The sequence below is a fragment of the Hylobates moloch genome, unplaced genomic scaffold (assembly GCF_009828535.3).
Source record: "Hylobates moloch isolate HMO894 unplaced genomic scaffold, HMol_V3 SCAFFOLD_6, whole genome shotgun sequence".
Taxonomy (NCBI): Eukaryota; Metazoa; Chordata; class Mammalia; order Primates; family Hylobatidae; genus Hylobates; species Hylobates moloch.
The window spans coordinates 22,258,166-22,281,989 of NW_026652281.1; the positions used below are offsets into that span (position 1 = coordinate 22,258,166).

General features: G+C 37.3%; 1 protein-coding gene across 1 annotated transcript in view; it reads right to left on the reverse strand.

The window, feature by feature from the left end:
* GRAMD2B (GRAM domain containing 2B) overlaps positions 1 to 21,711 on the reverse strand; it is a 132,350-nt gene extending 110,639 nt beyond the window's left edge. Inside the window, exon 1 of the mRNA XM_058440554.1 lies at positions 21,372 to 21,711. Coding sequence (XP_058296537.1) covers positions 21,372 to 21,499 — 128 coding nt within the window. The 5' untranslated portion in view covers positions 21,500 to 21,711. The remainder of the gene's footprint in view (positions 1 to 21,371) is intronic.
* Between the last annotated feature and the right edge of the window lie 2,113 nt (positions 21,712 to 23,824).

Genomic DNA, 23,824 nt, shown 5'->3' on the forward strand with positions numbered 1-23,824 from the left:
GTAACCTAATAAAGGAAAATCTTTCAGATTAACAGCAGATTTCTCAGCATAAAACCTACAAGGTAGAAGGGAGTCCTATCTTTAGCCTCCTTAAGCAAGACAATTATCAGCCAAGAATTTTGTACCCAGCAAAACTAAGCTTCATAAATGAAGGAAAGATAAAGACTTTTTCAGACAAACAAATGCTGAGAGAATTTACCAGTACCAAGCCAACACTACAAGAGCAGCTAAAGGAGCTCTAAATCATGAAACAAATCCTCATATGCCAAAATAGAACCTCATTAAAGCATAAATCTCACAGGACCTATAAAACAATAACACAATGAAAAAAAAAACCCAAGGTATTCAGGCAACAAATAGCACAACGAATAGAATAGTACCTCACATCGCAATACTGATGTTGAATGTAAATGGCCTAAATGCTCCATTTAAAAGATACAGAATGGCAAAATGGTAAAGATGTCACCAGCCAAGTATCTGCTATCTTTAAGAGACTCACCTAACACATAAAGATTCACATAAACCCAAGGTAAAGGGCTGGAAAAAGATATTCCATGCAAATGGACACCAAAAGTGAGCAGGAGTAGCTATTCTTATATCAGACAAAACTAACTTTAAAGCAACAACAGTTAAAATAGACAAAGAGGGACATTATACAATGATAAAAGGACTAGTTGAACAGGAAAATACCACCCCAATACCAAAACCAGGAAAGGACATAACAAAAAAGAAAACTACAGACCAATATCCCTGATGAACATAGATGAGAAAGTCCTCAATAAAATACTAGCTGACTGAATCCAACAGTATATCAAAAAGATAATTTACCATGATCAAGTGGGTTTTATACCAGGGATGCAGGGATGGTTTAACATCCCCAAGTCAATAAATGTGATATACCACATAAACAGAATTAAAAACAAAACCCACATGATCATCTCCATAGATTCAGAAAAAGCATTTGACAAAATCTAGCATCCGTTTATGATTAAAACCCTCAGCAAAATTGGCATACAAGGGACATAGTTTAAGATAATAAAAGCCATCTATGACAAACACTAGCCAACATTATACTGAATGGTGAAAAGGTGAAAGCATTCCCCCTGAGAACTGGGACAGCACAAGGATGTCCACTCTCACCACTTCTACTCAACATAGTACTGAAAGTCCCAGCCAGAGCAATCAGAAAATAGAAAGAAATAAAAAGCATCCAAATTGGTAAAGAGCAAGTCAAACTGTCACTCTTTGCCCGTGATATGATGGTATACCTAGAAAACCCTAAGAACTCATCTAAAAACTCCTAACACAGATAAATGAATTCAGCAAAGTTTCTGGATACAAAATTAATGTACACAAATCAGTAGCTTTGCTATACACCAACAGTGACCAAGCTGAGAATCAAATCAGTAACTCAACCCCTTTTACAATAGCTGCAAAAAAAATAAAATACTTAGGAATATAACTAACCAAGGAGGTGAAAGACGTCTACAAGGAAAACTACAAAACATTGCTGAAAAAGATCATAGACAACACAAACAAATGGAAATACATCCCATGCTCATGGATAGGTAGAATCAATATTGTGAAAATGACCATAATGCCAAAAGCGATTTACAAATTCAATGCAATTTCCATCAAAATACCACTGTCATTCTTCACAGAACTAGAAAAAAAAAAATCCTAAAATTCATATGGAATCAGCCCACATAGCCAAAGCGAGACTAAGCAAAAAGAACAATTATGGAGGCATCACATTACCTGACTTCAAACTATACCATAAGGCCATAGTCACCAAAACAGCATGGTACTGGTATAAAAACAGGCACATAGACCAATGGAGCAGAATAAAAAACGCAGAAATAAAGCCAAATGCTTACAGCCAACTGATCTTTGACAAAGCAAACAAAACAAAAAGTAGGGAAAGGACACCCTACTCAACAAATGGTGCTGGGATAATTGGTAAGCCACATGCAGAAGAATGAAACTGTATCGTCATCTCCCATCTTATATAAAAATCTCCTCAAGATGGATCAAAGGCTTTACTCTAAGACCTGAAACCATAAAAATTCTAGAATATAACATCAGAAAAACCCTTCTAGACATTGGCTTAGGCCAAGGCTTCATGACTAAGAACCCAAAAGCCAACGCAACAAAAACAAAGATAAATAGGTGGGACTTAGGTAAACTAAAAAGCTTCTGAAAAGCAAAAGAAATAATCAGCAGAGTAAACAGACAACCTACAGAGTGGGAGAAAATCTTCACAATCTATACATCTGACAAAGGACTGATATCCAGAATGTACAATGAAATCAATCAAATAAGCAAGAAAAAAACAATCCCATCAAAAAGTGGGCTAAGGACATGAATAGACATTTCTCAAAAGAAGATATATAAATGGTTAACAAAGATATGAAAAAATGCTCAGCATTACTAATGATCAGGGAAATGTGAATCAAAACCACAGTGTGATACCAGCTTACTCCTGCAAAAATGGCCATAATCAAAAAATCAAAAAATAATAGATGTTGGTGTGGATGTGGTGAAAAGGGAACACTTTTACACTGTTGGTGGGAATGTAAATCAGTACTACCACTATGGCAAACAGTGTGGAGATTCCTTAAAGAACTAAAAATAGATCTACCATTTGATCCAGCAGTCCCACTCCTGGGTATGTACCCAGAGGAAAAGAAGTCATTACATGAAAAAGATACTTGCACATACATTTTTATAGCAACACAATTCACAATTGCAAAAATATGAAACCAGCCCAAATGCCCATCAATCAATGAGTGGATACAGAAAATGTAGTATATATATACCACGGGATACTACTCAGCCACAAAAAGGAATGAAATAATGGCATTTGCAGCAACCTGGATGGAATTGGAGACTATTATTCTAAGTGAAATAACTCGGAATGGAAAATCAAATATCGTATGTTCTCACTCATAAATGGGGGCTAAGATATGAGGACACAAACGCTTAAGAATGATACAATGGACTCTGGGGGCTTGGGGGAAAGGGTGGGAGGGGGTGAGGGATAAAGGACCACACATTGGGTACAGTGCACACTGCTTGGGTGATGTGTGCACCAAAATCTCAGAAATCACCACTAAGGAACTTATTATTGTAACCAAACACTACCTGTTTCCCAAAAACCTATTGAAATAAAAAAAGTGAGTCAAATATTACAGAATAGGTAATTGAATAGTGTGTATTTTTAAAAATAACAATTTTTGGTGGTCTGAAAAAATTGGCAAAGTAAAAACTACTCAAAACCATTTGTGTAAAATTAGTTTTCCTACCAATATTTTCAAACTTTCCAACAATAAGGGGCTGATAACAGGCAGTCACAAGCCAACATGCATTCCTGTTGGGAGTTCATTCCCCTAGCTGGGAGAACCACATCCATTCCTTCACTCAGTACTGCAAAGTACACAGTGTGTATGAAGTTCTACAAATAGAAAAAGCAAATCTGTTGGAGACCACGGGCATAGAAGCGGTTATAATCAGAGGGCAGATCCAGGTTTTATGGGCCTGAAGCTTATACAATTTTAGAGTCTTCTTTAAGAAAAGTATGAACAAGGAATTAGGCATGAAAGTGATTATACATTTAAATGAGAAAAAATCAAATTATGAGTTGGAAAGAGTTTACAGATTCCATAAACATCTCTAAATCCAGAAGAGTAATATAGTGCTCTTATGAATTAACTGTCTGACATATTCTATGATATTTTCTTATAATTTATAGCTGATACTCATTGATCTCTTCATATGGCAACAACTTCATAATATTTTCAGTAAAGAGAAGATGGTTTAGTTTTTTTCTCTAGAAAAAAAACTTACCTTTTTATTGATAGGTTAAAGATTTATTTCAAATTCAAACCCAGTTTTGATAATATGATGATAATCTACTATGTGACACATACACAAATGCAGTGGGTGTTTTTAGTATTACTTTGTGTTTCTGCCTTATAAACACAAGAATTCTGATAAAGTCTATTATGCACAATTATCACCAAAAAAGAAAGAAAAAGGATAAGGTTGGTATAATTATATCAGCTGCATTATCGAGTATATAGTCCTAATAGGAGAGAACTGTCTTGACTAGGCAATAAAGAGAATAGAATCTACCACTTTATATATGTATGTATCTTATGATTTATATATCTGATGATTGAAATATTTTTCAGAAACTAGTTTCTGGCTCTGTCCATTTCAAACTTATTTTCTTTTCCACTACCCATACACTTCTGATGCATGGCACCATGTTCATATTATGATCTCGTCTCTGGCTCTGCACCATGCCCCAGAGCAGGGTATATTGGCTTAGAGGGTGGTGGGAGTATTCCTGGAAGCCAGTCCAATACCATACAGCCAGTGATAACTTATGTGCACATAGAAATGAAGGCAAATCACACAAATAGATTCCACAAATACCAAACTAAACGTGTCTCTGAACAACTTCCCCTTAGTTCAGAATGCCAAAAATGCCTTTGGCTACATATCTGACTGGAGGAAAAGTGTGAAAGAGGAAAAATAGGAGTGGAAAGAGACAGAAATTATAACTGCAGTTAAAATACTATCTGCAAATTTTTCAGGAACGTAGGACTATCTGCGCACCTTACTAGTGGCTCTCCCAGGGCCTTGGACAGTAGAAGCTGTCTTATGAGGGTAGAAGCTTAAGCTGCATTGGCTTTGTAATAAATACATCCTGACGGCAATACATTCTGATAAGTGGTTAATATAGGATATAGTGCCAACAATTAAAAGGTTGCTAGTTCTGAGGGATGAGAGTGGGGGTGTGGGTGGCACAGGGAAGTTACTCAGAGCTTAAACTAGACCTTCCAGGTGCATCTTGAAAGGGCACAGGAATTTTTGAGGCCATCAAAGAGGACTTCCAGCATGTTCAACAGCCTGGCAACTAGATAGACCATGTGCATTTAGAAAATATTGAATGTGCGGAAGTATCTGGTGAAGTCTGGGAAAGAGACCAGAGGTCCTTTCTCTCCTTGCAATGACGCTGCTGGCGAGTTTTATTCTTTCCTGCTGGGAAAATTCTAACTCTCCTAAGAGAGCCTAGTCCTCTGACTTAACCTTCTCATTTTAACTTCCATAGCCATGTCTCACTACATCCTGGTGCAATTTGTTCTTTCTCTGTCTCCTATCTTAGCCTGCCCCTCACTCTCCTCTGTGAAGCTCTGCAGAGTTCATAGGTCCTCCTGTCCTGACCTTGCCCATTTGCTGAAATACCTGCTCCACACCCAGAAAACGAATGCCCTTCTATATCCCCTTAAAACAGTGCTGCTTCCTTTGAATGCTTCCATCTCACCCCTGTTCTTGGAGAAGTAACCTCATTTTCCAGGACTTGGCCCCACTCCAGCATCTACATAGCACTCTTGTGAACAGGCGCTGAGCCCATGGGCTTGACTAGTGAAAATGGGTCATGGCACAGTGTCTGCTGTGTTCCTGTTCATCTGGTGCCATAGAGTACTCCTGTCATTTTTGTAACAGCAGGAGAAGTGGGGTTGGCTAAGAAAAGACAAAACTCTTGAGAGAAGAGGGCAGAAGGAAAGTAGGGCAAACATTTTCTCTCCTACCCACCGGTGGCAGCCAGAATAGAGGAGAAGACACAGATGCATTGGAGCCACTAAGTGGAGGCATAATGAGTGTGACTGTGGGGCTGCCTTGGACACCAAGGTTATCGTTGACTGCAAGCCTGGAGTGGACCTCATCCCAGAATACAGAAGGACTTTGAGCACCCTCCTAACATTTCCGATTAGTTCTGCCTCATTTTTGTCCTCTTCAGTTCCCATCTTGGGCCTTGTTTCTACTCCCAAAGGCCATGGTGTCCTATTCTACACACTAACTCCACTGGGCAACTTTCACTTTTGCCTAATGGCTAATTTGCATAATAAATCTCCAAAAGCTTCTTGATCCAATAGAGGTTTTTGATATTTTAAATTTCCGGAGTGATAATTTATGGAACTCTTAATTCACCAAAGCCTTTCCCAGTCAACTACCTATAGAGGTTACAGCAATTCATGTTTTTCCAAGTCTGCTTAATGTTCTGTATATTTTGAGAAATGATGATTTGTGCAAATTTTGAGTTTTGAGGTACTGTGCACATTATCAGTGTCAAAGATTTCCAAATGGGGATTAACCCAATGGAGGCTGGGAAAGCACTGAATAACTTTAACAACCTCTTGGGAAACTTTAACTAGAAGGAAACTTTTAATCTGAAAACAGCTGATAAATCCTAAAATATTAAAAGCATTCCCTTTAAAATCAGGAACAATACAAGGATGTCTAGAATTATTGCATCTACTCAACATTATACTTGTGTTCCTTGCTTGTGTAATAAAGCAAAAGAAGATTTAAAGGAGTGGCCAGGCGCGGTGGCTCATGCCTGTAATCTCAGCACTTTGGGAGGCTGAGAAGGGTGGATCACGAGGTCAGGAGATTGAGACCATCCTGGCTAACACGGTGAAACCCCGTCTCTATTAAAAATACAAAAAAATTAGCTGGGCTTGGTGGCGGGCGCCTGTAGTCCCAGCTACTAGGGAGGCTGAGGCAGGAGAATGGTGTGAACTCGGGAGGCGGAGCTTGCAGTGAGCAGAGATTGCGCCACTGCACTCCAGCCTGGGTGACTGAGCGAGACTCTGTCTCAAAAAGAAAACCAAAAAGATTTCAAGGAGTAAATTTTGGAAAGGTAAAAATAAAATTTTTATTATTTCAAATATTATTGTCTACAAAGAAAATCTCTTAAGAGTCTATAGATTTATTATTAAAAGTTTAGCAAGGATGTTGAACATAAGATCAATTTAGAAATCTAATTATATTTCTGTACATTGACAAAAGAAAATACAATGTAAAATATATTTACAATAACAACAAAGGTGTAAAATATCTAGGAATAAATCTAACATGATGTGTAAGATCTTTATGCAGAATATTCTAAAACTTTATTGAAGGACATTAAAGAAAACCTAAATAAATGGAAAGCTATACCATGTTTATGAATTGGTATATTTAACATCATAAAGATGTTGAAGTTTCTCAAGTTGAACAATGGGCTCAATGTAATTTCATTTTTAAAAGTTTTACTTGATAAGCTAATTCTAAAATTTAAGTGGAAGTACAAAGGTCAACGTAATGAAACACTTCTGAACTGGGTAAGGAATCTTGTCTTAGCAGATTTTTTATTATAAAGTGATGGTAATTAAGACAGTGATATATGACAGAGCTGGCATTGCAGATTAGTGATGAAAGGACAGTCTATTCAATAAATAATGTGGGACAATTTATTAGCTCTACAAATAATTTAGAATGATGCCCTAATTCACACCAGAAAAGGAAATACATTCCAAACACAGAAAGGAAAACACAGTTTGAAAGGAAAACACACTTTTAGCAGAAAATACATATGTTCTTATGACGTCAGGGTATGGAAGGATTTCTTAAGTCATAAACAAATCATAAAGAAAATAATAAACTAACAAATTAAAATAAGAACTCAGACATAGTAGAGAGTGTAAACAGACAAGTCATATGTTGGAATAAAATACTTGCAACACATAACAAAAGATCAGTGTCTGGAGTATTTTAAAAAACTATCTCAAAAGAAGAAAAAGATAGTGACCTCTTTCCTTCAAAAGGGATATAAATTCATAAGTAGGCATTTTATAGAAGAGAAAACAAAAAAAGACCACTAAACATGTTGAAAAGAATTTCCTCCTCTTAGTTTAACATATATTAAACCCACATTGAGTTACCATTTCACATCTTCCAGATTGAAAAAAGTAAAAAAATCAGACAATTCCAGTGTTGCTGAGGCAGCAGAATAACTGCTAGTGGTAGCGCAAATGACACAGAACTTTGGAACACAGAATGACATTAGCTAAAAAAGTTAATCATGTTCAGAATCTATGATGAGCATTTCCTCTAGGTATGTGTCTTAGAGACACCCTTCCACAGTGTACCAGGGGAAACAGGCAAGATGTAGCATTGCTTGAATGCTCAGGCAACTGGAAATAACTCACAAGTGGGCCAGAGTGCTCTTTTAAGTGAACGTCACATTATGACACTCTTCTATTCTAAACCCTCAGTGGCTTCCTGTCACAATTAGAACAGAACTCTAACCCCCCTTATCATCTGTTTATCTCTCTGATTTCATGGGTGCCACTCTTCGCAGGTTCCTCTAGACTTCTTCCCTATCTTCCCTACTGCAGGGCAATCACGCTCCTTCTCAGTCTTACGATGACTGGTTCTAAGTCAGCCTAAATATCACTTCCTTGGAAAGTCCTTTACTTACCACCCCATCTAAATTAGTTTTCTCTATCTTACTGTCTGCCTCCGCTTTGTTTCCTATAAAACATATTAATTTTTGAATTATGTATTTATGTATGCACATATGCATTCATTCATTTTTTGGCCTGTCTTAAACATTAAACTAATAATCTCCATGAGAGCAGGGACTAAGTCTATCTTACTCATGATTGTAACCTCTGTGCCTTGTACATAGCCTGGCATATAATAATTACTCAATAAACTTTTGTTGAATTGAGTGATTGAATAAAAACACTGTGTAAATTGTATCTGTGCCTATTTGAAGTGGCTTGTTGATCTGCAAGTACATTTTATTAGCTCTAGTTCATTGAAAGGATAATGTGATACTAAAATAGCCGCATAAATTCTCAATACTTATTTAGAAGGTAAAGGAAAGCGTTTACCTGGTCTTATTTTTTATCTCAAAGATTTAACCAATGTGCGCCTGATGCTTCCACAAATTATTTTCAATGATTTTCTACACAATACATTAAATAGATCTTTCAACTAGACTAAAAGTCCTGCAATGCCTGACCTATTTAGAGATATGTTAAATCTTTTTAGGTTGGTTCTAATACACATTTAAAAAAACCACTTATAGATGCTAACATAGAAACTTGATATTGAATCCTCAAATATGCAGGTGACATAGGCTGGAGTTTTTTTGCAAGAGGCTTGAATTTAAGTTGATGTGAGTTTTATTTTACTTTTATTCTATTTATCTATAATTATGAAAACATTTATTTTATTTCAATTATAATTTATGTATTTTGTATTTGTTTTAATATTTATTTGTTTGTTGATACATTTTGATTTAATTTAATTTTTTCCTGGTTAGGGCTTGAGCTCCAAAGAAGAATTTGCATGACAGTCTCTTAAGTAGACTTTCCACAGACAAAGCAATTCAAGAGGCACTTGAAGCTCAGCAAAATATGGAAATAACGCATGAGTTTTACATTTTATTTTATTTTTATTTTTCTCTTTGTTTGCCTAAGTTTTACATTTTAAATCACAGAATTATACCCTTGCTCAACTACTAATGCAAGTAAGATAGGTTCATTTTAATAATGGATAGAAAAATTAAGTAACTTGAAAATAGATATATTATGAAACAATTTGCACACATTCACTTTTTTGGTCTCTATAACTTCTTTTTAAAAGTATTTAATTTATTTTCATAACCTGGCATTCTGCTATGTGAATGCAATTAAATAAAATAGAATTTCTTTGTTTTCTATTAAATTTTTGAAAGCTATAATTTAAAGTACTTTTTGTATAAATGATTTAAAACAATTTAAAAAAGAAAACAATGATCATATTTAACTCTTGAATTTCTGGATATGGTGCTGTCAAAAAGTAAAGTTTGGGTGTGGGGGTTATTCTGAGACGTTTACAGGAATGCTACGTTAAAGTTTACATGAAAGTTGGATGAAAAACTTGCTTTTGAATATGTGATTTCCACTTATACTAAATTTCTACATTCTATAAATTGCTAGATAAATATAATGAGACAAAATGAATAAAGAATTTGAAAAATAAATTTTCATGAAAAATATGTAATTATTAGAGTGGTGTTGATGTGGATATTAATGTGCTGATTTGGATACTGATGTGTTTATAGCTAAAATGAATATGTTCTGAAATTGGCCAAAACTGCTATAAATCACTATGCAGTAAATACTTGAACTAGAGCACAGTTGGTACTATTTTAAATTTAAATTGGAAAGGCAAAAAGAAGGCAATTATCTTAATATTTTAATAATTGTTATTTTAATAATAGTTCATGTAATTTTGATACCAAAGTTGATTTGGGGTTCAACGATTTGTTTTCACTTCTTATGAACCTGAGAGTAAGTCAAGAATTGAGGAATTGCATAGTGACCAGTTATCCAGTACTAAGAAAGTACTAAAGAAGGCACTAAAAATTGTTTTTCCTTAATAGTAGTAATAGTTCTATTTGCTCAGAAGAGCACATCCCTTATTATATACCCCCTTCGAATCCACTAGTCAGGATGCCTAGGCTGCACCTTCTCTTCCCATGGCTGATCCCTACCTCCGGGAATGAAAAAGGAGCTCTCCAGGTGTCACCAGTTGGGTAGCTGAGGCCACCAGGGGGATAGACGTGGATGGCCAGGCCCAGGCTGTACCCACCTGAGGAACACCGAGCTGGGGCTGTCTGTGGAGCTGCGTGAGGCCGCCGCGCTGGCCTTCCTTGGGCTGCCCGGAGTCTCAAACCGGAACACCGTGTCACTAGAAGGCAGTCTTTTCTTCACCATTGTGCTCTTATTGATCCGCAAGTCAAGGAACAACCTTAAAAGTTCATTTCTGAGTCTCCCAAATAATATGAAAATCTCTGCGTTTCAGCTTTGTACAGTCCTTGCGTTGCAGGAAGCTCTTTCTTCATGTGACTCAATCTAGCTGAGGCTATTTTTTAAAAAGTCAGTTAATGATTAACATATCAGTGTGACACAGGGTGGTTTTCATCCTACCTATATTTGCTGTAAAGAAATACATGTGTTTGGGAAATTCAAATTTTAGTTCACTAAGATGAACACCACTAAATCTGAATTTAGTCAGAAAAGCATGGAAAAGTAAACACCTAAACAAAACAAAACAGTGAGGTGCAGAGACTGGCAGCATCTAAACATTAAAAGCAGGATGCTTTTTCTAACCACCTGAGCCTGACCAACAGGGTGAGCAATGTGGATGTGCTTTATGCCTGCACTAATGCAGGAAATGACTAGCACACTGTGTGTGTTGCAGCCAATGTTTGGCAGATGCACAGCAGTTTTAAGGCTGCATTCCTTGGTCCTTGGGACCTGAAGAGTTCTGGAGTTCTTATGGAAGTGATATACACAAAGTCAAGGGAGTCTCAATATTCAGGTTGCATATTTTGCTGGGTTACAGGAGGCCGTGACTTGTACCCAAACAATAACAACAAATACAAACAAACAAACAAACAGTAGGAGGCGAGAGTTCGAATGTGTCTCTTGCTTGCTGACTGGGCAACTGCAGGTGATCCCAATTCTGCTCTGTTTGATATCTGTTATGCTGATTTCACAGGATTAGAATGAAATACATAGGAGAATATGCAATAGAGATTTGCAATTATGTGTCATTATTGTTATCTAGATATGCATTTTACTAACAAATAAGTTCAGAAAATGAGTTTCTTCATGCGACAAATGTTCATGCACAAGGAAAACATCAGTGTCCCTCCACCCTCGTTACTAGCACCAGTGAAGGATTTGTTCCACAGTAGTTATGCTCTCTCTCCTTGTTCCCCTTGTGATTAGTCGGTGACATTGCAGAACGGCTGGCTTAAGAGAAGTACACAGTTTCTGATTGTGGAAGAGAGCAAAGTTTCCTGGGAAATCAAAGCAAACCTTTAGCCTTGGCCTCATTAGCATTTTGCTGTAACCAACTGCTAACCTGGCAGGGACAGGTCTGTGCTGCTCTATGTGCTGTACTGACTCTAAGAACACTTTTGAAGTGAGTCTTTCAGTGATATTACATTATTTTGGACAATATTTTCCTGCTGAGTTTTCTTGGTTTTCACACTGAATGCCCTAAATTCTAGGAACTCTTTAGTGCTGGGCAAACTGGGGCAGGTGGTCACCTTAGTACTGCTGAGCGCCCTCATGCTACGGTTCTGATGGTGCACCGCCCCCAGCTTTCCTCCCTGTCCTTCCTTGACAGAGCACGGTCTATATTTCTCTTTCCTCTCTTATCTCTGTGCTGAAATTGTGTTGAAATGTTGGAGACATTAAATAAGCTGTTATATTAAATTGCTGAATTAAACCAGTCACCATGCCTCATACAATAGCAACAACCTGCATGGGAGTTTTTGCTCCTTTTAAACAAAAAACAACTCTTACTGGCACAGATGTTAATGGCCAATGAAATGTAGTCTGTTACTGTCTGTCTCATGCAGGTTTGGATTAAACAGGGATAATTCTTAACTTAGAACAAAATGTCTCTAGAGGAGGAAATTCCAGTGTCAGTGAACAGTCTTTGAACTTATTTTTCAATAGATAAGCTTTCCTTGTATTCACTCAATCAACTGATACGTATTTATTAGCAAAGCTCTTTGCTAGCTGCAGCGAGTGATAAAAAAACTTTAAAAAATGGGTCCTTGCTTCAACAATGAAACTAGGAAAAAACAATCTACATAACTGAAAAGTTAACTAAAAATAAAAGCGATAGAAAGGCAGTGAATTAGGCTAATATTTGTTGAGTCTCTGTATTAGCTAATATCTTTTGAGTCAATATAGCATCTCTACTAGATAATTTCATATATAACATCTCATTTAATCGTTGCCCAAATTACATTTTTATAGATTCAAAAAACTGTATCTTTAAAAGGTTAAACCACTTGGCCATAATTAAATAGTAAGCATATGGTCATGCTGGAATTCATTCATTCATTCATTCAACAAGTATTTATTGAGCATTTACAGTTAAAAGGAGGCAAATCAATTGAGACTGGTATGACTTACAAAAGTCTAATGGAAAATGTGGGATTTGAGGTTCAATGTGGGGACATGGGAAAGGCATAAAGGGAAAGGAGTAGTGCTCATGAACAAATAAATGGGAATGGACCAGGTATGTGTGTGAGAGTGGAGAGTGGAGAGTTTGTGTTGGTGAAGTAGAGGAATAGTGAACATTAATCCGGAGGCTGAATTATGAAGGATCCTTGATGCCAGTGTGGTTAGTTCAAACTTTATCCTGTAGGTGATGGAAATAAAATGATGAAAGGTGAGCTCAATGGCCATGTGCACGATGCTTTGGAAGCAGAATGAGATGAGTTGGTTCCATTACTGCAGTCAGCCGGGTGATATGGTTATTTCAGTTACGCAGCAATTTACTAGCCTATGGGAAGCATACTGAAGTAGTTAAACAGTATTGGCTGAACTCTTATGTAAGATGTTGAGTTAATCCTTATTATAAGAAATTGTGTCAAAGGTGAGATTTTCTGAAAGTCTAGAGCACAGGTCACAAACTCAAAGGCCTTTAGGAACCAGAAAGGTAAGTAAAACCCTGGGGTAGGGACAGAAGCCAGCAGAGAGTGGTAAACAAAGGAATGCTTATGCCTCCCTCAGGGCATTCCAGTTTTAAACACAACAGATTCTGGTGGGAGGAGGCATCCTAAACCTGTCTGAGGGCTGGAGCCTGCTGGGGCTTGCCTGGTGAATTTCACTTCTTGGTATGAGCTGCCTGTGATAAAGCTGACAAAATGTGCACGTAGTTATAGCTGGACTTTATGTTTAAATAGGAATAAGGTTTTGATAGTACATGATCATTGAAAGAAAATGTGAATTCTGACAGCTTTATTTTCAAGATTAATGGCAGTTGACTGCTGTGCAGCCATCCACAGCCACTGCCTGAGCCCTTTGACTGTTTAGACATGGCCTCTGCCCAAGCCCTCCTAGCCTGTGCCACAGCTTTCATTTGTGTGTGTGCAAATTAAAACAAAGACCAGGTGGTCGAAGATAAACAACTGGAATAGGACGTTTATTTAAATATAACTATAAAAGGAACATGCACAGTGGCCAAAATGAATAATATATGATAATAAATAAAATACAGCTAAAATAAAAATCACAGAGACTCTTTTATATCTTTCCATGGGAATTGAGAAATAATGTTGAAAGTCTTCTCGGCCGGGCGCGGTGGCTCACGCCTGTAATCCCAGAACTTTGGGAGGCCGACGCGGGCAGATCACGAGGTCAGGAGATCGAGACCATCTTGGCTAACACGGTGAAACCCTATCTCTACTAAAAATACAAAAAATTAGCCGGGCGTGGTGGCGGGCGCCTGTAGTCCCAGCTACTCGGGAGGCTGAGGCAGGAGAATGGCGTGAACCAGTGAGGTGGAGCTTGCAGTGAGCCGAGATGGCGGCACTGCTCTCTAGCCTGGGTGACAGAGTGAGAATCCAAATCAAAAAAAAAAAAAAAAAAAAAAAAAAAAGAAAAGAAAATCTTCTCAAGCTCTAGTTTTCTTTGCTTAAGCCCTACAAATTAAAGTTTGGCCATAAGAATTTTTTCTTTCTTCAATGAAACAAAGTCCATAATTCAAAGAATATAGTCCTATGCAATGATGATAATAATCTTTGGTTATTATATCCAAGCATTCTGGATTCCATAAATAAGAAACTAATATGCCTACTGATGCTAGGCTCAATGGATAGGAGGTGGGGAATTCATGCCTGTATATTCCCCTTTTCCTCCTCTCCCTCCTTTTCCTCTACTTCCTCCTCCTCCTCCTCCTCCTCCAGTTTTTACAGGTGTAGGATTTGGATATTGAGACATAAGATCAAACCAGAACCACCAGATTAACAGAGCTTCAAAATGGAGTTTTCCAGAGCCATGGAATATAAATTTACACGTAGAAATAAACGAGATTTTCTCTACAAATAAGCAAAGTTAGAAATATTTGTGCCTTAAGATGTATTTGATAAATTATGCTGTGTTTAGGCTATTATTAATACAATTAGCTTGTATACTCTAAGCACATAGTACTGTGATTTGGATAAAAAAAGCCTTGGTCTAGGCCAGGTGCGGTGCCTCATGCCTGTAATCCTAGCACTTTGTGAGGTCGAAGCGCCTGGATCACCTGAGGTAGGGAGTTTGAGACCAGCCTGGCCAACATGGTGACACCCTGTCTCTACAAAAAATTCAAAAATTAGCCAGGTGTGGTGGTGCGTGGCCTGTAATCCCAGCTACTCTGGAAGCTGAGGCATGAGAATCACTTGGACCCAGAAGGCGGAGGTTTCTGTGAGCCGAGATCGCGCCACTGCACTCCAGCTTCGGTGACAGAGTGAGACTCTGTCTCAAAAAGAAAAAAAAAAATCCTTGGTCTGGTAAAATCACCTTGAATTTCAGATGTCACCATATTTCCATACATGGAATAACCATGTATGGAAAACCGGTGTGTGGGTGTAAAGTAAATATATCCACATTCCTGGGGTTGGCTGTTTGATTTCATGGTTTAGAGTGTTAGTTTAGGGGTCAGGTTGCCTGGAAAAGGGTGGCTTGATTATTTCATTGCTGTGTTACTTTAGAAAGGGACTTAACTACTCTGAACTTTTGTAAAAATGGGAATAACAATATCTATCTCAAAAAATTGTTTGGAGGACTTGATATAATACGTGTAAACTTCAAGTATGAAGCCTGTACATAGTAAGCATTCAGAAAATACTACTGATGGTAATGACAATGAATATTATGACCTTTGAGCTGGTCATACTTTCACTCATGTTGAGTGGAGTCATACGATATAAGTGAAAGATATGATTTGCGTTTCTCAATGGGACAACAGCTGTGTGTTTGCACGTGGTTTGTGGAAGACCTAATCCTAGAGGGAGGGCAAGCGTTGACAGTCTGGGCCCATGGAATGTTGACACTGGTGATAATGACCCTGCCAAGCAGCTTGGAATATTCCAGTCTAATTCATGGGCTAAAGCCTATCTTAAGTCCCTTCCTCTCTCCTTCAAACTTCTTTATTCTATGGTTTTTATGATAAAGAGGGGAGGGAGTTGATTTCTCTCCCAAAGTTGTGAACCCTTTGAGAGGATGCAGAGAAAGGATATATGTTATCCCCTTGTCAGAAAACTATTACTATCTGCCATAGTTCATGACTTTAGAGGGAGTTTGCCCCTAGAAGATTAGAAAATTGATCTTGCAGCTTCAGTAAACATGTAAGTAAACACGGCAAGATTGGACTTAAGATAATCTTTCTTTTTTTGTGTGCGTTTGGGGCTTTAAGATATAAAGGTAAGAAATTTGAAAACCCAAGTTCCTATCCTAGTTTATCCACCAGCTTGGGTAAGTCTTTTTAGTGCTTTTAACTATATTTGCTTAAATTTATAAATGATTTGAGATAGTTGATTTTTAAAATTTTGTTTGCAGAACTTTCTGTTGATTGATATGTTTATTATTTAAACAATGATGCATTAGTAAACCAGTTTTCCAGGAAAAAAAAAGAAAAAGCTCTGATTTGTAGCACTGGCCAATTTCCACAGTGTAAATACTCCCACCACAGCTGGTTTCAAGCTGCTGACATGATAAACTGAACGTGACTTTGGGAATTGAGCCTGTAATGAGCTGACAGTTGAGCAAGCATGAGCTGACTCCCTTACACCGCTGTGAACACTTAAACATTCACATTTGGGTGTTTCATAAAACATATACATTTGACCTCAGAGTTGCCAGATTTTAAAAAGCAGCATTCTTGATTTCAATAGCATTATTATCTGTCAAATTGCGTAGTGGTTATTGCATATTCTGCCTTTGTTTGATTTTATGCAAATTGATAATTATTTTCAGAGAAATACTTCTGAAGATAGTATGATTATTAGTGTCCCCCATAAGGTTATTTTTTGTATTAATTTTACTGGCCTAAGGGATACATAACATAAATTTACTATTTTAATCATTTTAAAGTTTAATCATTTTAAAGTTTAATCATTTTAAAGTTCAGTGGCATGAACTACATTCACAACTTTGTGCCACTAAGGTTTTTAAAATATACTGCTTTTTTAGTTTACAAAACAAAATGTATACTCATTACAAGCATTTTGAAAATAAACAAAATATAAAGAAGAAAAATATCATCTGTAATCCTCAGCTACCAGAGATAATCACAATGAACAATTTATCATCATCAAAATATGTTTTACTCTAAAGGATTATCAAAATCATTTGGTAATTCTGAAAGTATATCCAATATTCACTAAATACAGTCATTATTTTCAAGAGGCCTTACCCTTCAAAGTGAGAAACAGATACATCTTCTCTGTTCCCTCCCACAGCTGGAGCACCAGGGGCCAGAGTAGTGGAAACAGAATCAAAGACATGTTTGGAGAATTCTGTGAAACAGATCTCAGAAAGATTTGTCTGGGAATGAACATACCACTGACCAAGATGTTTTTGAGATTAGTCTAGAAACTAGATGATAGAGGATATAGAGGATGAGATTTTAGAGCCAATAGGAACCTTAGAATGCATGTACTTAAAATACTTCCTGTTATAGATCTATCACTAGTGGGGATAGGTCACTTGAATAGGTGATGGCAGAGCTAGGGCTGCCTCCTGATTCATGTTCCACTCCTGACCTGGTAATCTAGATCCTCTTCACATCATGCTGCTTTGTAGAATTCCTCCTCTTGAGAGAATGAAAACGTACCAGCAACAGCCCATCTGTGTTAAATATTGTCTTTGTACAGGACAAGAGAGGGAAGCGATCCTACAACCTACACTTTCATTTTCCACTGCTATTGTGTGAAGTAATTACATAGATATTTACTCTGAGGCATTAGCTGTGTTAGGTTCCATCATTAATTATAATATTTCAAAATTTCCACAATTTTCTGAATTTCAGGAATTTCCTCCCCATAATTTGCAATTAGATCCAGACTCAGTAAATACTTTGTTTAAAAAATGCAGACTCTTTCTGTTTGTATTCTTACTGTGCTACTTAATAGCTGGGGAATTTGAAAATCTCTATATTTTAGTTTCCTAATCTGTAAAATGGGAATAATAGTACCTACCAAATAGGTTTGTTAAGAAAGTACATTAGCTAGTATTTGTAAAGACTTTAAATATTGCCTTGAACATAATAAGGATTTAGCAAATTTTATATTTATTTTGACCAATATTTATAATAAAATCATAAGGTCTTATTTAAAGTAACTATCGTTTTAGAGTTTTTTTTTAAAGTCTTATTAAGATATAATTTACATAATACAAAGTTCACTTGTTCAAAGTGTATAATTCAGTGGCTTTAGTACATTTACAGAATTGTGCAACAATCACCACCATCTAATTTTAGAACATTTTCATCACTTAAAAGAAACCTTGTACCCAAGAGCAGTCCCTCCCCATCCTCCCTATTTTCCTCTTCCACTCTGCTCTAAGTAACCGTGAACCTACTAATTTACTTTCTCTCTTTAGAGATGAGACATTCATATCTCATCTGTATATATAGAAAAAGCACCTATTCTGGACATTTCATATATAGATGGGATCATACTGTCTGTGATCTTTTGTGACTGTCTTCTTTCACCTACGATGTTTTCAAAGTTCATCTCATTTTGTGACCAAAAATATTCTATTGTATGGATATACCACGTTGTATTTATCCATTATTTAGTTGATGGAGACTTGGATTGTTTCTACTTTTTGGCTATTAAAAATAATGCTATTATGGATATTTGTATACAAGTTTTTATGCAAACACATGTTTTCAATTCTCTTGATTATATACCTAGGAATGAAATTGCTATATTTAACTTTTTGAGGAACTGGCAAACTTTTTCCCAAAATGGTCATAACATTTTACATTTCTGACCACCAGTGGATGAGAGTTCCAGTTTCTCCACATGCTTGCCAACACTTCTTTTTTTTGTTTGTTTTTGATACAGCCATTCGAGTGGGTATGAAGTGGTGTTGCATTGTGGTCTTGATTTGCATTTTCCTAATGACTAATGATGCTGAGCATATTTGCATGTCCTTATTGGCCATTTGTGTATTCTCTTTGGAGAAAAATCCATTCAAATCCTTTGCCCTGTTTTAAAATTGGGTAATTTGTCTTTTTATTATTGACTTGTATGCTTTATATATTGTGGCTACAAGTTCCTTAAAATATATGATTTGTAAATATTTTCTATCATTTCATAGGATGTCTCTGCACTTTCTTCATGGTGTCCTTTGAAGCACCAAAGAAAGTTTTCCATTTTGGTAGAGTCCAATTTATCAATTTTCTCTTTTATCACTTGCGATTTTGGTGTTGGGCCTAAGAAATAATTGCCCAACCCAATGATTATTTACTCATATGTTTACTAAGATTTTTACAGTTTTAGCTCTTATATAAGGTCTATGATCTACTTTGAGTTAATATTTGTGTATGTTGTAAGGTAGAGGTCCAACTTCATTCTTTAGAATATTGTCCTGGCACTATTGTTGAAAAGGCTATACTTTTCCCATTGGATTATCTTGCCCATTTTGTTGAAAATTAATTAACCATAAATGTTAGTGTTTATTTCTTGGTAACTATTTTAAACAATATACATAGAAACATATTCAGAATTAATGAATTTGATTATCTCTGTTCCTTTTGAAGATCTTGTGTTTTTATTCTTTTTTATGTATGTCTATATAAGTCCAAGGCCAGGACTTTTGGTACTTTTCCTTAATTCTTCCTGATAATCCTGAAATCATAATTTTCTAGGTAGTTATTTACTTCACCTGTTTGTAATAACGGCAATAACAAAGAACACTAATAATGATGATTGTCAACAAAATCTTAAGGCATTTAGAAAGCATGAGATTAAAGACAGGTAAAGTGAAAGGCTCATATACATGCAATTTATAGCAGAAGAAATGCATGTGGCTAATAACAAATGAAAACATATTCTCTACTAATAATGAAAAACAAAGGAGGAGACCCAACTGGGTAACAAACTGGCAAGGAGTTTTTGAAAGGTCACCACATTTGGGATGATGGTGGTAGGCTTAACATGCTTGTGTGCAATGCTGGGAATGCTTCTGGGAGGTAGGTATTACACTGATTTTGCAGAGGAAGAACTGAGGCTCAGAGTGCCGACTGAACTGGTCTCATGTCCCACAGTTTGTGACACTCAAACACAGATATAGAGGCTTACCAACTCCTCCACAGCCACGGTGAGCAATTAACCCAGACAGGAAAGACATCATTTTGAGATTTTTGGTAAATTAGAGTTAGAATGGGACCTCTGCCCAAAGCATCTGTGAAAACCCTATAGCATGAGGTAGGGTTTGGTGACTGGGCTGGGCCATCATGAGAACTGCAGAGCCCTGGGCAGTTTATCTGAGATACTGTGTTTCAGTGTTTCTTGTTAGATTTTCAGAAATGGAAGACGAGGAGCAGAGGGAATTTATTCATTGTGTAATTTCTATATGCCTGGCATTTTACATATAGAAACTTACTCAATCCTCTTAGTAATGCTAGGAAACAGATTTTTTTTTTTTTTAACCATTTTGGAAATAAGAAAACTGAAACTCAAGAGAAACTGTCTCTTTTCCTAGTCGACACATTCAGTTAAATGGCAGCAGAGTTGGGATTCAAAGGCAGGTTTGTAGACTCCAAAGCCCAGTTTGAAAGGAAACTAGAGATCCTAATCTTCCCACCCATTTATATTTTATGTTATGTTTTCAGTTCCCATCATGCCTCACAGACAGTGTTTTTCTTCACAGTGTTTATGTGTACCCTTCACGTGTCTTTCTGAAGACATTCTATTTATTGCCCTAGCTCTGGGCTTAGCCTAACAACCCTCCAATACAATTATTTATTCTTTGAAGATAGGATTACTTGAGGGATTTTAAAGCAATTATAGTCAGAATAATAGAGGAATTTTTAAACAAATTAAATATCTCTACATATACTTGTTACTCTGCTAGCAGTTGTACAAAATTTAAAGTAAAAAACAAAGCAAAACCTAAAAAACCAAAAACCTAACCCATAGTGCCTGCTTACAAGGAACTCATAAAACCTAACCCGAACCCAAACCTACCTTTCTAGATTAAAAGGAACCTAAAACCAAAATGTAGAGAGTTGACATGGCAAGTGTGACTTCATGCAAATATCTTATAATCCTAGTTTTCCTGAGCTGAAATGGCAAATACTGAGTTCTCCTGAACACATTGAGTCTTAGATTGCAACTGTATCTTTCAAGCCACTCCTAGCATTGCTCACTGCTGTCTCCACTTGAATTCCCCTTTCAGCTTGAGTGACATGACAAACCTCAAACTTCCAGTTTTACGCAATACACCTATAAGAAAAATGTACTTGTATCAGAGGTTTCTGAGGACATTACAGTATGTGGGATAATTCTTGCTTTTGCTCAAGACCCTGATGATAAACAAGGAAAATTCCCCCAGTGGGCAATCAAAGACATTCTCCATGTGGAGACACTCTGTCCTTAAGGTACCAAAAAGGCCTTTTAAACCACAGAAACCACACTCCACTCCCAAATGGTTTTTCCAGGTCTGAGACCTGTCACTTACAGTTCCAGGTCTGGACCCTTTGGCTTCACTTCTCTCCCGTGGAACATACTCTTCCAGGGCATGAGCTGTGGTTGGAATGTTTGCTGAATGCTCCTTTTTGCTTGTAGGACTTGCTGTCTCCTTGTCATCTTCTAGAGGCCAGGTGATCTTCAAGAAACTCTGGGGAATGTCAGGAAGGAACTTTGTATTTACACCAGATCTGCCCAGCCACAGCTCTTTGAGCCAGTTGGCCTGCTCTTCACTCACAAGTGCTATCTTAGAAGTTTTCTCTTTCAGAATCTGCTCAGAGGGATGGGACCAGCCGCACTTGCAACCCACATGCGTGAGAAAGCAAATGACCACAGAAACATTCAATGTGACCTTTAAGATAATGTTACGTCTTTGCCTTAAGAGCTTCATCTTATCTTGATGTTGACTTGGAGTCACATCACTGACCCTTTACTCATGATGACGTATGTCTTTCCCCAATCCTGATGCATTTCTTCACTTTAGAAGACAGTGATTGTGTGTTACCTCAAAGGCTCCACCATAGTTCACCCCAAATGGTCCTCAGTTGTCCTACAAGTTCATGACTATTCATTACATAAATTAAACAAACCTAACACAACTTTGATATTCACTATTGAATGGCATGATCAATGTCTTATCACCCGTGTCTCATATGTGCATCTTGTAATCAGAATATATTTCTCTTTAGAATATGTTTTGTGTCACACTCATCATGATTCTTTTCTCACTGTGGTGTCTCAATGAATATTTACTGATGATAAGCCTGTCATGCTGGAAAGCAAATTCACAGAGAAGCTGAACTTTCTCAAACTTCCTTCTTTTTAGCTGTTCCACCATGTTACTAATGCAGACAGTAAAGTTGCTCATTAATTAGAAGAATAATGAAATGGCATTAAAGTTTTTCTTTCTTTTTTTTCACTCCGTATCAAACAAAAATCTGATTGGCTGAACTCAAATAGTTAAATAGTTTTAGGTACTTAATTCACTTTAATCTAAGACCGTTGCAAAACAAAGCGTACATTTGGAGATGATTTACTTGCATAGGATATACTAAGATAAAGGTTTACAAATGAGAAAGAAGAGTACAATTTGCCTGAGTTCAAAACTAGGTGATAGAACAATAGAGATCTATGCAAGAGATTATTTAGAATGCAAACAACTTATATTCTGTATCCTTTCCTTCCTTTTTTTTTTCTTTGAGACAGAGTCCTGTTCTGTCACCTAGCTGGAGTGCAGTGGCACAATCTCGGCTCACTGCAACCTCTGCCTCAGCCTCCTGAGTAGCTGAAATTACAGGGATGGACCACCACACCTGGCTAATTTTTGTATTTTTAGTAGAGATGGGGTTTGGCCATGTTGGCCAGGCTGGTCTCGAACTCCTGACCTCAAGAAATCCGCCCACCTCAGCCTCCCAAAGTACTGGGATTACAGGTGTGAACCACTGCGCCCAGCCCCTTTCCTATCCTTTCAATTAAAATTGCCCTCAGGTTGTGGTAGATTGAATGCATTGATAATCCCAGCTACATTAATGGCCTCTATATATCCATAGCCTTTGCCTTATAGCTTTGTAATTTCTGCTCACTCTAACTTGGGCTGGTCTTGTTACTTGCTTTGGCTAATAAAATGTGGCAGAAGTGATGCTGTGACAGTTCTGAGTCTAGACCTCAAGAAGCTTCGTGGGTTTCTACTCCTTCCCTGTGGTCACTATGACTACACGACTGAATTAGAGGCATCCTCCACATGAGACCACATGGCACAGACCTGAGTCATTCTGGCTGTCTTAGACCACCCAGCTCCCCAGTGACCTGCCAAGTCCCCACAGACACAGTAGTGAGCCCAGCCAAAATCTAACTCATCTATATCAGCAGAACTACCTGAACACCTGTAGACTCATAAAAAATAATAAATAATTGTTTCAAACTGAGGTTTTGAGATGGATTTCTACACAGCAATAGCTAACTGCTTCAGATCCTATATTCATATCACTAATGCGTAAGATGATAATAGCTCTAGGGGCAATTACATTTTAACTGTTGCCAACCACTTGAGCTAAATGAGGATAATTTTGAGAGGGTCTTCAGGTTCAGCAGGTCAGCAGGAGGAACATAGGCAATACAGTGGATCTTCCTGGGATCAAAGCCTGATATGCTTTAGAGGTCTGCTATCATGAGAATGGGAAAGGTAGCTCTAGGGTAGGGTAGATGACATCTATTAAAGATCTAAAAATTGTACTCGTTAGTCCTACAGACTGTTGCCACTACAATCCCACTTCACCTCCCACTTCCCCTTCCGTACTTCCACTTCCTTCCGTGGTCACCAGGCAACGTTTAGAATAGTACTCACCACTCAACTCTTCTCAGGTCTATGGGAAGCCCTTCTTCTCACCATTTTAATGGCTGCACTCCAGGTTTTTTCATTGAAGGGGTAATACACCTTTAATGTGA